Raw genomic sequence first — 16703 nt, 5'->3', positions numbered from 1 at the left:
GGTCGAACCGAACCGTATATACCTTCCCTGGAATCATTCTATACCATAACAAAAGCTGCCAAGCGTTGATTACTGTATTGACAGAAGAAGTATTTATGATGTTGCCTAGAAACCATTACTTCCTCAATAGAAGAAACGAAAATAGGTGAAGCTAGTTCCTCTGTGCTGCGATCAAGTTAATGGTTATTTTTTTTTTGTATATCCATTCTGGTGCTTTTGCTATTCCATCTCCATCTATGAAATATAGTGAACTCGAGCTATTTTTCACGATTTTCAATAGGATTCGTATACTTTATTTTATATACGCGGTCTTATTGGTTTTGTTGGAACCATTTCCGTTCGTACGTGGTTTCGATATAAATAAGCTGTGAAATTTTATTTTCCTTTGAAGTATTTTTCATTTTGAAATTCTTTGGGTTTGCAATGGTTGTACTAAATCATCAAGGTAAAATTGGACCTGATGCGTTCAAAATACGTTTGGAAATAATGTACATACGTTTATCCACAGAAAATGTATCAAAAAGCATAGAAAGTTTGCGTCAAAAGGCACGTTTATGTTTTAGAGAGTTACATCCGGTTTGAATGAAAATATCAGCTAGGGAAACTTCTCAAGCTTAAACTTCTACTTCTAAATTGCTTTATTCTCTCTTGTTTGTCAAAGATTTATTTTAATGCAAATTTATTTTTAACGAATATCTAATTCAGGTATCATCATTAGTTCATAAGATATGTTCCTCGATAAGTTTGTCACTGGTTACAAACTGCCGCTTGTCATGAAGTGACATCGTAGGCCATAGATTTTCGTGAAGCGACGCCTGGTGAGGCGCTGTCAAAGGCTTAGTACAGACTAAATAGGAAGATGAACTGCGAAACCTAGTGTAAACATGCAATTCTCGCTTGTCGTTCTGCTAGAACTAGCTCGAGCTGTAAGTCTCGAGCATTACGAAGTATAGGTAGTGTCATATTTATGGAACATACCTTATAAACTTATGGTATGACCCCAGAGTGACGATAAGTCTTTTGCAAAAACAAATACTCCATGACTTCCTTCAAATATCTGGAAACATAAATGCACTCTGATCACGTTTACTCAGTTGTTAGTGTTTCAACCGAATTTAGACATTGGGTCCTTATAAGAATGGCTTTTGTTGAATACTAATCCAAATCACGAAATGTATATATATAATGGGACGCGAACCTTTATAATAACAAACGTTGAAATGAATCTCTATTTATAAAAACCATGACTACTGCGCATGGGCAATAAACCCCTATAGATATAATTGTATAAATTCCACTACACTCATTTTAATTGCAATACGTTAGAACAAAAAAGAGAATGATATAAAATTAATTCCAGCTCTCATAAAGACACGCCTTTAGAAATTAATATCCAGTAGCTATAGCATGCGGGCACGTGGTTGTGGCGGTAATTTTGGCGGGAAACTTTATACTGTACGCTGGAAGTGAAGTTTGTACGTTTTAAATGGGCATTTAAATACAATTAGCCCCCGTATTTATTTGTAGTATACTCTAAAGATGGAAAAATCGTGCGTATCCACTTAAATTTCTCAACTCGTTCCCGAATGCATGCAGTCGAAATAAATGAAATATTTCGGGTTTAGCACCGTGTCTATTTGCTTTTTGTGAAAGAAGGGCATTTTTCAAAAATTAACATATTGGAATTGTTCAAGGGTTTGAAGGGGTTTTAGGCTTACGTGAAGGGCTGTTAGACACGCCCATTTAATAGCTTACCGCTCGTTACGTATACCGTCCCATGCAACTCCCATGGGATAAATCATTTAGCAACCTAGCTATAGCTTAGCAAACACATCGGTGTACAGTACATATAATTTAAACCTTTCTGTCAACGATGTCACGTACAACTGCTATATATAGGGGGGTATCAACCCGCAAGAATTCACTTATATTGAAATATTTCATTATATTTAGACATAGGCTAGCTTTGTTTCGTAATGGACAATACAATACAATTGGTGCGTTTTTTTTGTTTTTAATTAAACGATGACAATATAACTTTATACGTGCAATCTTTTTTTAATTTTGAAATTTAATTTTTTAGGTTTAATGTTAATTAATATTTATAATGACACAATACTTCTTCGAAAGAAATATTACGCACTATATTTATTTAATTATATTATATTATTTTTAAAATATATCGGAAAGAATAAGTATTATTTTTGTAATTTCTTGTTTGCCTCTCACGTAATATAAATTTACAAAAAACTCAAAATGTCATTCATTCGTTATTTTATCTATAATCTATATCTATATAAATCAAAGTCCTGACTGACTGACTGACTGATAATCAACGCCCAGCCCAAACCGCTTGCCCTAGAAGGCTGAAAATTTGCAGGAACGTTACTCATAAGTAGTGGGCGCGTACTAAGAAAGATTTTTCCAATCTGCCGCCATCTTAAAAAATGGCGCCCAGAAATGTAAAAAATCTTCTCTATGCAATAAAGTCCGTGCGTTTCAACCAATTTCCCAAATATTTAGTACACTGGTTTCTTTTAACCTATAGATGGGCTGAAAGGTCTTTTGGGTTCGATTTGTTGCCATCTTTTTAAATGGCGGCCAAAAACTAAAAAACCCTTCTTTATAGAACAATGTCCGCATGAAAAGTAATAAAAAATGTTGCGACGGGCTGACGGGCAACGCCGAGTGCCTTCGCTCCTAGGGTGTTACAAAAGTATTAGTCATCAGTATAATATACCCATTCTTTATATCCTTTTGATAGAAGTTCTTATTACACGCGAGCGACGCCGCGGGTAACAGCTATAGTTTTAAATATATACAACGTCTCGGGTTACAAATATATAGATTATCATGAAAACTAGTTCAATTAGTCAAGAATAACCGCAACGATTCCTTCAAATCTCGAATTTGAGTTTAAACTTTATTACAACCATTTACAATTACAAACAACACCTTGTATGTGTTAAATTTGGGCTAAATCTGAAAGGTGCATGGCGGTCTGTATGTAGTTTTACTTTTTTTCACACACGATATTTGTTATATCTGACGCCGTGGCCGCATTTCGTGCATCCTTCCTAAACTACCCACGTGAATACCAACCGTTAATTTGTCAATCAAATAGCAACGTTTGCCCGTCGAGATTTCAATTTAATTTACCATAAAGACTCTTATTTAGCGAGAAAGTTTACATTTGAACTAATTTTTTTAATCTTAGATATATGTTAGTCCATGCCGAATTAGTTTAGGCATAAGTTTATAAGATATGTTTCATAAGTTTGTCACTGGTTACAAACTGGAGCTTGTGATGAAGTGACAACGTAGGTCATAGATTCGAGGTAAAGCGACGCCTGGTGAGGCGCTGTCAAAGGCTTAGTAAGTTCAGACTAAATAGGACCTAGATGGAAGTCCTGCAAAATTAACCGAGTGTAGCCATTCAATTCTCGCTTCCGTCGTTCTCGAACTATAGTTCGAGCTGTAAGTCTCTAGCATTACGAAGGATAGGTATTGTCATACTTATGGAACATATCTTATAAACTTATGGATGGTTTAGGTAAACATTCTACGCTTTACAAACATATTTCTATGCAAAACATTAATATACAAGAAGGTTAATTGTTCTTTTCACTCCTAAAAGCGAGAAAAACACGACGAAAACAAACTTTTGCATGAAACGCAATGTTTTGAGATGCAAATATTAGGAGGCCATTCAATTTCCGTATATACTTTAATTCATTTACTGTTAATCATTAACTGAACTTTTATTTCCTATTCATTGATCAGAATAGTGAGTGAAACGACAGTTTTTATAACCCAAACTAACTACATTAAACTTGAGAGATATTCCCCATGCAGTCAGCTATAGTATTCCCCACAAAAACAATATTGGTAAGCGTATCACGTCGCTACGGTAGTTATTTTATTAAATATGCAACCGTAAAAATTGGCTATAGTCCCAAAAGACCTAGCTAGCTATGCATTGTATCGTAATACAATTTTCAACGCGGGAATTTTACCGCCTGATTTCCCGCGGAATATGAGCTGGAGCGGTTGCATGCCGCATGCCGCTATCGTCTCGAAGGTACAGCCGCGTGCGTTGGAAAACTTTCGCTTGATTTTCATTTTCTTTCGCGCCAAAACTATGGTGGCGCGTGATTACATATCATAAAGGTGTACGATATAGAAAATGGCGCGAGATTTGGATTATGGGGGTTGTCGGGAGGGAGGCTCTAGTTTTGCCGCCAAATTATACGAGGACATTGCACGAGAGATTTGGCGCTAAAAGCGAATAAAAATGTCGTCTAGAACGTAATTTAAAAGATCGCGTTCTACCGTCGTACAGCCCATTTTCTATTTTTTTCTGTTTCGGTTTTCCCGCCTGTATTAAATGTTATTAACGCGTTGGGATAAGCTAAGCACGCTATACTTTTCGTCTCTCCCTCCTTATTCCCCCCCCCTTCTTTAAGTTAATTGAGTCGTAACTGTGCAACTAAAGCCGTTCGCCTTAATTTCGTTATTTATAAAACCAGAGAAAGGTTAATTTCAGAGTGATATTGAGCGTGAATTTAAAGGTACCAGTATTTTTATTTAGGTAAAGCGAATTTAAACGGAAATTTAATTAGAAAGTTACCTTTTAGAAGCTTTTAAATTACTTTTCTTATATATATTTGAATATTAAAGTAATTTTAGCGAAGGTGTTATAATAAAGGCAAGATTTTTTATTTTTCCTTTGGAAAGAACATTTAAAATGACGAGTGTCGGATTCGTTTACAATATTAATAAATATACGTGATATTAAGTTATCTATGACGTCGTATTTTAGGTCTAAAATGATCAATTGCAACAGATCGAGGGGGTAGACACTTGAGAACTCAGGTGTACAATATGTCTTGAACTCAATCTACTGTCAAAGCTGAACTGTGAGTTCCGAAGGCTTTGAACTCAATGCACTGTCAAAGCTGAACTCTTTTGAACTCAGGTGTACACAGAGATCCAAACCGTCTACCCCCTCACAACAGATTCCCTGTGCACCATTACTTCATTTTTCTGAATTGTAGAGAGGTCTAAGAAAACGTTATTTCATTGTATTTTCATCATTATTGTAGATTTCGCGTGATTCTAATTTGCAATACTAATCATTTTATAGACTCTTTAAAAAAATTAAAATAATTTAGTTAGTTTATAACGCCATATTTAAATAAAAAATAAAACAACGTTAAATATACATATAGGAATGTTAATTAACATTGAATATAGCATTACGCATTTTAGGGCGTTAACAAGTTACTCAAAAACGTTTAAACTCAATTTCTACGAGTGATTACGTATAAAGACAGGTGCGCAAACTTAAGACGACTAATCTTTCAACACTTTCATAACTTTATTCCAAGAAAACCATGCAGAAACGAACGCAAAATACCTTCAATAAAATTCTTGGACAAGGGATAACGAAATACTTGGAAAATCATAAATTTATAAGTGATATGTTCCATAAGTATGACACTACTTATACTTCGTAATGCTATAAAGAGACTTTTTGAGAACGATAAGTGAGAATTGCATGGCTACACTCGGTTAATTTTGAAGGACTTCCATCTAGGTCCTATTTAGTCTGTACTAAGCCTTAATTTGACAGCGCCTCACCAGGCGTATTAGCTTTACCTCGAATCTATGACCTACCTCACTCACTTCATGACAAACTCCAGTTTGTAACAAGTGACAAACTTATGATAGGAACATATCTTATGAACTTATGATCAAATGTATATGAATGGAGAGAGAGGGGAAGCAGTGAAAGTGATTACGGTCGAGTTCCTGCGCATGCGCTTCGAATCTTGAAAGGACTGCAAAGAAAAAGAAGTATTTCATCTAACACGCGAAACATTAATTACCAAAACTGTAGATATAAGTTAAGAGAAGAAAAAATGTATAAGAATTATTCCGCGAGGGCTTTTGTACACCATTTGACAATTTTTTTGATCACTGCCGAAAGAAACGTGAGAAACCACCCAATTATAAGCGAGATAGACCAGTTTCCGCTCCCCACTATATAGTGACACCTATTAGTTGTTGGATCGAGGGGCAAAGAAAAAAATATCTTCTTTTATAAAACCTTAATCTAGCGAATGAAGAATAACAACTAGCCTAAATGGGAGGGGGGGCATTAAAACAGTCATTAAAGAAGGGGGGGATAATTTAATGACTTCATATATCCGATATAATTTCGCGAAGAAATTAAATTGTACGCCTATGAAACGTCGCCTTGAGTTATAACACTCCATCACAAGGCGCAGGGTATCGCATCAATGGATGCCGAAGTTATTTGCCCATAAGGCGATAAAGTTGAATGGTTCAACGAGTATATCAGATGCTAATAAGATAAATTTATTATTTAGAGAGGTTTTTTTGCGATTTTATCTGTAAATTTTTGTAATTTTTTTTTTAAGAAAACCGTTTTGCGTAATCGCAATTAAAACATGGCAAATAGTTTGAACCATAAAGTACCCAAGACAGACTTAAAATAAAGTGTGTTTCTGTTATAAATTAAAGGGGAATGTTCTTTTGGGCAATTTTGAGTCGAAAATGTAACCCTTATTTCCATTTTTGCCGTTCGGGCCACTGTTTTCGATTTATGATTTGATTAGTGTTTTAGGGATGCCCCTTAATTAAATTGGAAATCGTTGTCTTAATCAGTTTCTTACCTAATTTTAAGGGGTCATCCGTAAAATACTCTGGACAATCTTAACTTGAAAACAGTGGCCCTTATTGCAAAATGGAGATAGAAGTTACATTTTCGACCCGAAATTTCCCCCTTAATTTATAGCAGACTGACTGTGTATGTTAAACACCTCAAAAATGTTTCAAACCAGCTACAGTATATATGTAAAGAAAGACCATTTATTTACCAATATAAGCAAATAAATATTTTAAAATTGGAAACATTTTAAGTATGCTGACAAGGTGTTAGACGCGTCCTTAAACGTGTCAGTTACGTTTAGAGCTTTTAGTATTAATGAGTTATAAGATGACAATGAAACATTGATCGAGTTTATACATACATATCGACATTCTCGTGTCATGCAAAATGACATACGGTCAAGACAATATACAGTGCCTGTTATAGCTATAGCTAGTGCATGCCTCACTCAAAAAATACTTAGATAAAAGGACTTCGCCTTTCGAGACAGACGGTAAAAGTAACACGCAAGGGACCATCTCTAAAGGAATATTTCAAACAGTTTTGCGTCCAGATCTGCATATATAATGAACACACGTGGCAGTGTCCCATTGGTTGATATCTCTATATTTAAAATATATACAGTGTACACAATCAGGAAATATTCGTAGGGTGTAATCGAGGTTATAAGGGAGGGAACCGAAAGCTATTTACATCCTTGCTGCATGCGTATGGCGGTTTTTCGTCTTTAATCTACCATATATCACTTGACCCTCTCTGTAATTAATCAATTCTAACACCCAAGCGTAAAGATTTCTCATAAATTAAAAATAAAGAGGGAAACAGAGAGCAAGATGTAACAGAGAGAGAGAGAGAGAGAAAAAAAATCATAAAATATTATTTTTCGTGCTTTTTTAAATACGCACGATGTCTAATTACCTTCTTAATGTATTTTTTAAACCTTTGGATTTTTAGCCGATATTTAAAAGCGACTAAGAAATTTTAGCGCCCGCGAAAATTGCTAATCACGCGCTTCTAGCGCCCTCAAACTACGAAGCGTAGTACTTATAGATTTTCATTTATTTAGCTTCACTCTACGTAAGAAGAGTCTTGCTGGTTAAGTCGTTTGTAGCTTGTGTTGTGAAAATCAGTAGTCGTGGGTTAAGTCTTTTGTAAGTTGTGTTGTCAGTTGAGTAGTCGTCTTAAATTGTAGTTTGTGTTATTAAAAGCAGTAGTCGTAGGTAAAGTCAAATTGTAGCTTGTGTTGTTAGTTGAGTAGTCGTAGGTAAAGTCAAATTGTAGCTTGTGTTGTCAGTTGAGTAGTTGTATGTAAGTCTTAAATTGTAGTTTGTGTTATCAAAAGCAGTAGTCGTAGGTTAAGTCTTTTGTGAGTTGTGTTGTGAATTCAGTAGTCGTAGGTTGCGTCTTTCGTATATTTTGTTGTGAATTCGGAAGTCGTAGGTTGCGTCTTTCGTATATTTTGTTGTGAATTCGGAAGTCGTAGGTTGCGTCTTTCGTATATTTTGTTGTGAATTCGGTAGTCGTAGGGTTGCGTCTATTTTAAGTTGTGAATTCAGTAATCGTAGATAATCTACCTTTGATTTGACTTCACTGAAGTCACAATATGTCGGACCCATCTTGTTTTTTTTTTCTACCTTCTCTATTTGAAAGCGAAACGTATTGGCCGTAAAATCGTCTAAAAAGGATTCGACGTCTTTACGATCTTTCCAAATGCCATACCCTTAATTCCTTTGTGTTTTTTTTCTTTTCTATCTACCCCTCGTTAGAGCTTTTATTCTACCGTTTATAAATCTCCCCTCTACGGTGGGAAAAGCGTATCTACCCATAGGTACTCCCTGCGTAAAGGTATATTAAGGTCAGCCAAAGGTGATTATTTCCAATTCGTTCTGCGTCCACGTTTAGCTACAGACTTCCCCTGGCTCTCTCGGGCTCGTTTACGTTACCAACTAGATTCTTGTTAGTATTTTCTAAACTGTAAAATAAAAAATAAATCTGACCAAAACCCCGGACCGGCCTCAAGGACTTGGATATGGCTTGGCTATAGTTATGGGTATAGAGAGAGATGTAATCGGTCTTTGCACTTATTAACGTTAAGATTTCGTGTTTTAAAAGGTTCTTTTATGTTCCGATTTTAGGGCGGTTGATAATAGGGTATATAGTAATGATATATAGCCATCTTTTTAAATTTTCTTTTTGCTTTAATTGAAATGTTTTAAATATATCGGTATATAATATAAATTTTGGGAAATTTATAGGAGTATTTTTACGTGTGGGAAGTTAAATTTAAAGCCTATAGTTTTTTCTTGAAATCTCTTTACGCGAAGTGATTTATTTTTGGGTCAAATGCAGGGTTGAATTAAGTTATACGGGGTCCTTTATGGTATTTTTAAATTATTATATATTTGCATTTGAGAAATTGACCTCAGAAACTAGTCAAAACTTTCAAAATCTATGAAGACATCAATATATTTTACATCAGTAGTCATTTAATTTCAAAAGTATAAATAATTTGATCATTAGTGCCATATAATCACATTTTACGTAACAATTTATAGATTGACCTATATTGGTCAGCTGCTGGACGTTCGTACGTCAATTTTTCGATGCCTCAAAATATATTTCCCCAAATGGTTTTTATCGAAATAATCCATAGTTATTGTGTATACCCTATATAATATAATCGGAAGAAATAATATCAAAACCGAAAAACCATTAAATTTCTTTCTCATAAATACCTAAAAATATGTTTTTTTCCAATAGCGACCTCCTGCGGTGATTTCTCGAAAGAAAAATAAAAACATAATTGTTATCTATTATATCCCGTTGGATGATAAGTAGGGTGGTTTCCGCGAACCCCAAACAATAACGATGTTATTGAAGGGGAAAGGCGTATTTAATGTTTGACTAAATGGATCAATATCGAATGTAAGAGGACAAACAAGAGCTCAGGAAGAAAGAGAAGCCATTTGTAAGACCTTTAACGATCAGGTTCCCTTCTTTTCTTCACCTTCTAAAGAGCATGGGCGCTTTCTTAGTGGTGGACATTGTCACTTAACACCAGTATTTAAGGCGAGAAACCCCCAGCTAAGCCTACTATTCAAACTCCAAGTAACAGTAAGCTGGAAGAGCTTTTAAACTACACCACCGCGTGTCGCTTATTACCGTGGTCCATGATTCCATGGTAGCGTGGTGCTGGGTTCAAGAAAGGTAATCTAGAGGGAGAACGTTTGAAATACGTATCTACACCCACTATAACGTGTTGTAGGGTAGGATTAGGGCAAGTAGAAAGAAAAAAAACCTCATTGCTGGCCACTCTACCGCGTAATTGTCCATATAAGATGGCCCTCTTTTTTTGGCGCTCTTTTTATTCTTCTCGCTATCGAAATTTTCAGGGGCAATTGCCTTTCTGTCAAACGCTGTTAAATCGACCGTATTTAACCCGACGACGCGGTGGTACGGTATACGTTCCTGTAATAGAGCTGGTCAGACCCTCTCGGGAATTGGACAAAAGAGTGTAGGGGGTTTGAGGGTTCGCAACTTGAGCTACCACGCGTGAAGGAAAGTCCTTTTACCCATGAACCATTGTTAAGATACCCGATGAAGGCTGTACAAACTGTATTAATGTTTGTTTCCATTTGAATGACCCGCATTTATAGAAAATGTCACATCACGTTTGGTCAGTTCGAGATAGTTCAAGCAATTCCACTAACGAATCGTAATAAAAGTGTAACAATCTTGTTCCATCTTCCAAGGACTTTAACAGAAACAGCTTACTCAAATACCAATATATTAATATGGCCTTAATCTGTCCTTCAAAAGTAATCCTTAAACCCCTCATCATAATAGCATAATCTAACAAAATGAATCCTTATCAATCTCTCTACTTAACTTCTCAAAACATACTTCGCGTATTTCCGTATGTATACGTATGTTTTCAAGGAACGCGACTGAATTTCAATCTGACATGTTCCCATTTTGATACGCATCCATTCCTCTCACTCCCACATCATCTTTTGACTTAAATTTCACCTCTTTTTAGTTCAGTACGATGTTAAAAGCGCTTTTCCTCGGACGTGGTTGTTACTCGTACATCGAGGGAAGAAGTTATAGTGATATCAAAAATAAGGGGGGTTTAGTTCTCGATATCTCGATATCTACGCGGTACAAGAAGTATGGCATGGTCTTCTTCTTCGTCTCGGGTTCCTCGTGGTATCTAGTCTTATTTTCAACCCCCCATAAGATTTCCCCTTTTCGCGTCTCCATCCATCGGCAACCCACAAGCGCGGCAGATCAGATCGTCGCCCTCAGGCCCAAGACCACCCAAGTTGAGAGCGGCTGCCGTAGATAAACGAGAATATAAGAAGTTATTTTTTTTTTTTCATTTCTTACTTCTTCTTATGCCTTGTAAAGAGAAGAAAATGCGCAAAATGAAGTATGAGAAACGCGTGATAGACGCGCCGAAGCTTATTTAAGAAATAATGGAGGTTGTTGCGGAATGCTTTGGACTCTACCGCCATCTACCTTCAACGATGATAGAGTTTATAGAGGGGTGTAATTTTAATGATTTTTATTCCCAAGGGGTAGGGCACGCTCGTCTCTAATTTGTTTCTGCGGTAGTTTTTATCTTACTTACAATTTTACTGTTTTACATCAATTTTAATTTATTCAGAGTGTACATACGTTACATTTTTATGGTTATGATTAGTTAGTAGGGCCTGATTCCTGATCGAAAAGTTAAGTTAGTTTATTTACCTTAAATTTATTAAATTTGTATCATAAATTGTCGTAACTATTAATGTGGTCAGCTTGACCTGACCCTTTGAGTTTGAATTACCTGGATTCGTTCCAAACCTGGCGGAAGGTTCCGTATACCATCACAAATACCAGAAGTGAGATGAGACCAGAAGTACTGAGCTAACCAAATTCTTCACTTGGCGAAAGTGAATATTCTTGATAACACACCAACGGTTGGCCCTCTAGTAGCGGTTTCTGAATTTTCCCTCCAAAACGTGAGACGCTCGTGGCGGTAGACAGCCGAACTAGATTCAAGTACAGGCGTCCGTGTTCCGCGGCTTTATGTTGAAGGGAAGGGGGTAGGAAATTTTTTGGAACTCGACCAATTTTTTTCTTTGTAGTGTAGGCGCGATTGAAGCGGCATAAAATCCTCAAATTTGTTCACTAGTGCCAGGATCTATTACCAATGCTAGAGCCCTTCACTTCGAGTCTCATCTCACTTCTGCAAATACTTGTAGAAGAAATACGTAATAATTACTTTTAGTTACGCGCTTTAAACCAACTCTAAAATAAAGGTTTTGAACCTTAAAGTAATTGGCATTTATTACGTTTAGTTATGGTCTTTGAAGCAACAATGAAATGATTTTAAAATGTAAACCACCAGCCAGCCGGTATAGTTATAAGCGATACTTTTTGCTACTTAGTAGTAAAAAAATAAAAAACTCTTTCTAGTGAATTAACAAATGATGGAATTTTCAGTACTACCATCTGGTGTGTGTGTGTATCTTTCCACTCAAATAAGCAAAAGCTTGTGGCAAAAGGGAAAAACTTAATGAACCAAATGCGAAAGAGCCCGAACTGAAAATCGAGTTTGCACGAAATCTCATCACTCATTTAGCTCATCTCTGCGAGGTCTCTTTTTTTAATTATGTTCTAAACCAAATATAAGTTCTTGCCTACATGCACTAGCGATGAGTTGCTGAGAATTCGAGCATTTGCAAACGCAGTTAAGGCTTAACACACACAAATCGTTAAAAAATATGGGCTGTTTTTTTCTCTTTCGATGGCGCGAAACAACCCTTCCGCGTGTAAGACTTAATTGAATAGAACGTGGGTGCATGTGATGAGCTAGCTTATGAATAAAACTCATTTAACAGCGGGGAATAATTAAAAACGGATACGCTGTGCGTATATAGAATCGTATACATAATGAGTCATGTATACTGATACTGATTCGGTATTAGCGGTGGAAGTTTTCTTTTTTTTTCCAAAGATTTAACATACCAGGTAAATTACCTACCGTTAACTATGAATATTTTATCTTTAGTGAATTAGTTAAGTTAGGTTTGTGAAATACCCATTTTTGTCGAAAAATGCGTGAAACAAAATCAACTAATGAGGTGAAAATTAACATAAAGTAGTTGGTCGTGGAACGAAAAATGGCTGATTCCACGCAGGATGTCACGCGATGCTCTGAGAGTTACCGGAAAAAAATATTGCGCAAAACTAACGTGAAATTTCAGTTTAATTTAAGCAATTCGCGGTTAGTTAAATAGTCTACAATTCGTATATAGGGTTTCTACTTGAATTAATTTCTTACGTCTGCAAATGTTTTTCCTTATAATTACGAAATATTTTCTCTGTTTGTTCGTTGTTGTAGATCTGTTTTAAATGTTGAGTGGTTTTAACTCTACAAAGGGATGAACGCTCTAGGCGATTGTTCGTCATTGTCAAAATTAAGAGAGAAGAATTAACGTTAAACCAAGCATTGATAATAAGCGTGCATCGGTGATTCGTTAAGGCGTCGTTACGAAACGCGGCTTGCGAGAAATAACTAAATGAATTTCTCGCGTTTTCTCGCTCCTTGTCGGTCGGCCCGTCGTCTTTTCATGATATCCCCGGCTATGTTTTGAGTTTGGCAATTGGCTAGTGAGCCTTTATTTCCTGCACATCACTCATCTCAAATAGAAATCTCTTCGAGTAAAGTTAAGATTGGCCAATTTGATTGCTAATCTTCCAGCTAATTTTAATATCATTTCCTATGTAAAGGGACGGTAAAATAAGTTGATGAGTTAAGCCCAATTTATCTAGGAGTGAGTTAGGCTTAATAAATGCGAAAAATAGGCTTAACTGAGTTAATTAAGTGTATAATTTTGGATTCCCTCGAGCCTTTAAAGCTCAAGAGTTAGGCCTAAACATTATTCACTTAAAAGGTGTAAAAATGGGCTTGCCTGTTTATTTTATTTTGGATTAGGCTTAACGCTGTTTACATTCCCTTCCCTTGGGCCTTTAGTAAAGGGTGCGAGTTTTAAAGCATTGACTGTGACCAAAATAATAATTTTACTTCATGCTGGGGCATTGCGGGTTTTTGATATAATTTTTTTCTCTCGATAAATTACATTTTTCCGTTTGAAATGCGTGATGATGATTGAGCATTTCATTATTTTTCCATCTCGTTGGATACAAGATTAATGTCCGCTCTTCTATTTTAAGTCATTTGTATTATATTACCCTCCGATTTTCTTTTGATTTCTCCTTTTAATTCGATGCAGACTCCTGAGTGTAATTAGAGGATGGAATTAGGTGTTGCGAAGGAAGTTAAAATCGTGACTGAAAAATTGTTCACGAAATCATTTTCTATTTAATCTAACAAAAATACCCGAGTTTGAATTGTTTTAGATCAGGAAACGGATAGATAATGTGGAAATTAATATATTGAAATTAAATTAAACAGGAAATTAAAATTTTGACTGACAATTTGAAAGGATGTACATACGAACTATTTCGTGGATCGGAAACGAAGGGTTCACCTTTGAAAGTATAGACTGCATGCATGAAGTGTCCTTCCATGTTGACAATTGTGTCCGTAGATACCCAAATATTAGTTCCCCTGTAGCTATCATATGCACTAATTATGACATGTGTCGTTTTTGTTCTATTGGCCCAGGTCCCCGGTCCCGACGCATGAAGAAGAAGGAAAAGAAACCTGATGAGAAGAGACCCAGGACAGCGTTCACCGCCGAGCAGTTGGCCCGGCTAAAACAAGAGTTCCAGGAGAACAGATACTTGACGGAGAAAAGACGACAAGATTTGGCCAAAGACTTGAAACTGAACGAGTCCCAAATTAAAATTTGGTTTCAGAACAAAAGGGCCAAAATCAAGAAGGCCAGTGGACAGAGGAACCCATTGGCTCTACAGTTAATGGCCCAGGGCTTGTACAATCACAGTACCGTCGCCATGGATGGCGAAGGTGAAGATGATTCAATGGACAAATCATAGGACTTAATATTCGCGACGCGTAAATACACCCAATATCATCCCCCGCTTCATCTACCTATTAATTTATTTCTACTATATCGCGAACCTAGTGTGAAAATGTATGGTATAATTTAAATTAAATTAACGAAGGTAAGTTTTAACTAATTGTATATTTAGATAGAGTGAATTATTAGCTTTAATTTGAAATTGAAAACGTCAAAATCGGACGATAAATAAGAAAGACAATTTGAAATTAAATTAATTAATGTACTATAATATTTTCAACTTTCTTATTTACTGGCCGATTTTGACGAACTTGGTATCATTTTAAAGCTCATCTCGAGCTGTATCCAAATCAATATGAAAAATTGTGATTTAATTAAAACTTATCCTCGTAAATAAATTTAAATGAAACCAATTAAACAAAATAAACACTTTAGGTAAAGCGATATTAATCTTCCTATAAACGTGGATTATTTTATTTATAAAAATGCCCTTTGTAAAAAAAAACAAAATATATAAAACTCATTTTTATACCATATCTGTTTTAACCGATGATGTGCTAAAACGAACTATTAAAATCGGGAATAAATGCGCGTTCTGGAGTGTTGAAATAATGAACAATTAATCGCGCTATTCAAATACCAAAGTCAAATTGTTATGGACAAAAAAATAAAGACCCCGCGTTCAAATTGAAAATTCTTTCGAAATTGGAGAAATCAATTTCAAATATCGTATAGCAATATTTCAAATAAATTTTTTAGGCGTAGAAATCAAGAGAGAAAAAGAAATAATTAATCAAACCAAATCGCCCTTTATAAGCGAACCAATCACAGCCCCTTTTTTCGCGGCTTACTATTGGATGATTATAAAACCAATATAAAAAAAAATTAAACACGTCTATGGTACAAATTCAAACACAAATAAACAGCAAAATATGTTCACTATTGAAGAAAAAATTAAATTAATTAAAAGATTTTTAACCAGTGTATAACTAAACAAAAAGAAATCCAATTTTTTTTAATAAATATTAAAATTAATTTAATGATGGTTTGACACCTAAAATTAAAACGCTCGCAAATATTAAATAAAAAACCCAAAAAAACTAGTCAGGATTTAGTTTTATTGTTTTAGGGTCACGTGGTATTTATAACGGCGTTGAGAACACACAATTGGCCAGTAAATAAATACGTAAATATACCTCTTCCAAAACATAGAAAAATAAGCGAAATTTCAAATGATTTAAACCGATTTTATTTCGTTATTGTGATTGTACAGAAACATTTTAAGAGAGCCGATTAGAGTTCAAATCAATTCAATACCTAAAATATTTTTTTAAATAAAACATTTCATCTACAGCCCAAAGTTATGCAGAGTTGGCCAAAAAAAAAGTAAAAAACCAGTAGGCCAAAATTAAAAAATACCATTCATTTTGCGCCATGAAAGCCACGTTGACAATTGCTATCTCTAATCGGTTCTCTGCCAAAATTGTGTTTAAAATATATTATTTAAACGCGCGCAAATTTAATAAGTATTCGATGATGCTTTTATGTAAAATAGTTAAAATTAAATTGTACATTATTATTATTAAACGAGATTGAACTGTTTAATTAAAAAATTTCCAACAAAAAGAAAAATTAATTAACAAAATAACAGTTCGAAAAAACAAAATTGAAATGAATACCGTGAATTTTCCCCTGTGATTCAAACAAATAAGAAAATAAAAACATGTAAGTTATAATTTTCTGCAAATTTTTCCAATTTTTATTTCTTTTTTTTTTAAGTAATGCCTCAAGCCAAGGCTTAACGATTTTTAATGGATATAGTAATGGCAGCCCCGTACTTTTGAGTGTATTAAGATCTAAGGGGAAGTAACATGGAGGCGTCACTAGTCTAAATTCTTATGGAGGGCGACATATTTTTACACGAACCCGTAAATATGTTTTTAAAGATTTAAACTGCTTATAATTTGGTAATTTCAGAAGCGTCTTGGAGTTAATAGGGGCGAGTTTTT

General features: G+C 35.2%; 1 protein-coding gene across 1 annotated transcript in view; it reads left to right on the top strand.

Annotated features, from left to right (window-relative positions):
- The window catches only part of LOC149651777 (uncharacterized), a 32902-nt gene extending 16461 nt beyond the window's left edge, over positions 1-16441 (top strand). Inside the window, exon 2 of the mRNA XM_089848841.1 lies at positions 14379-16441. Coding sequence (XP_089704967.1) covers positions 14379-14710 — 332 coding nt within the window. The 3' untranslated portion in view covers positions 14711-16441. The remainder of the gene's footprint in view (positions 1-14378) is intronic.
- The last annotated feature ends 262 nt before the right edge of the window (positions 16442-16703 follow it).

The sequence above is a fragment of the Phalangium opilio genome, unplaced genomic scaffold, assembly GCF_054372755.1.
Source record: "Phalangium opilio isolate 3A_F unplaced genomic scaffold, DU_Popi_V2 ptg000082l_1, whole genome shotgun sequence".
Lineage (NCBI taxonomy): Eukaryota > Metazoa > Arthropoda > Arachnida > Opiliones > Phalangiidae > Phalangium > Phalangium opilio.
The sequence above is the reverse complement of the archived record's forward strand: the minus strand, read 5'-3'. Positions and strand labels throughout refer to the sequence as shown.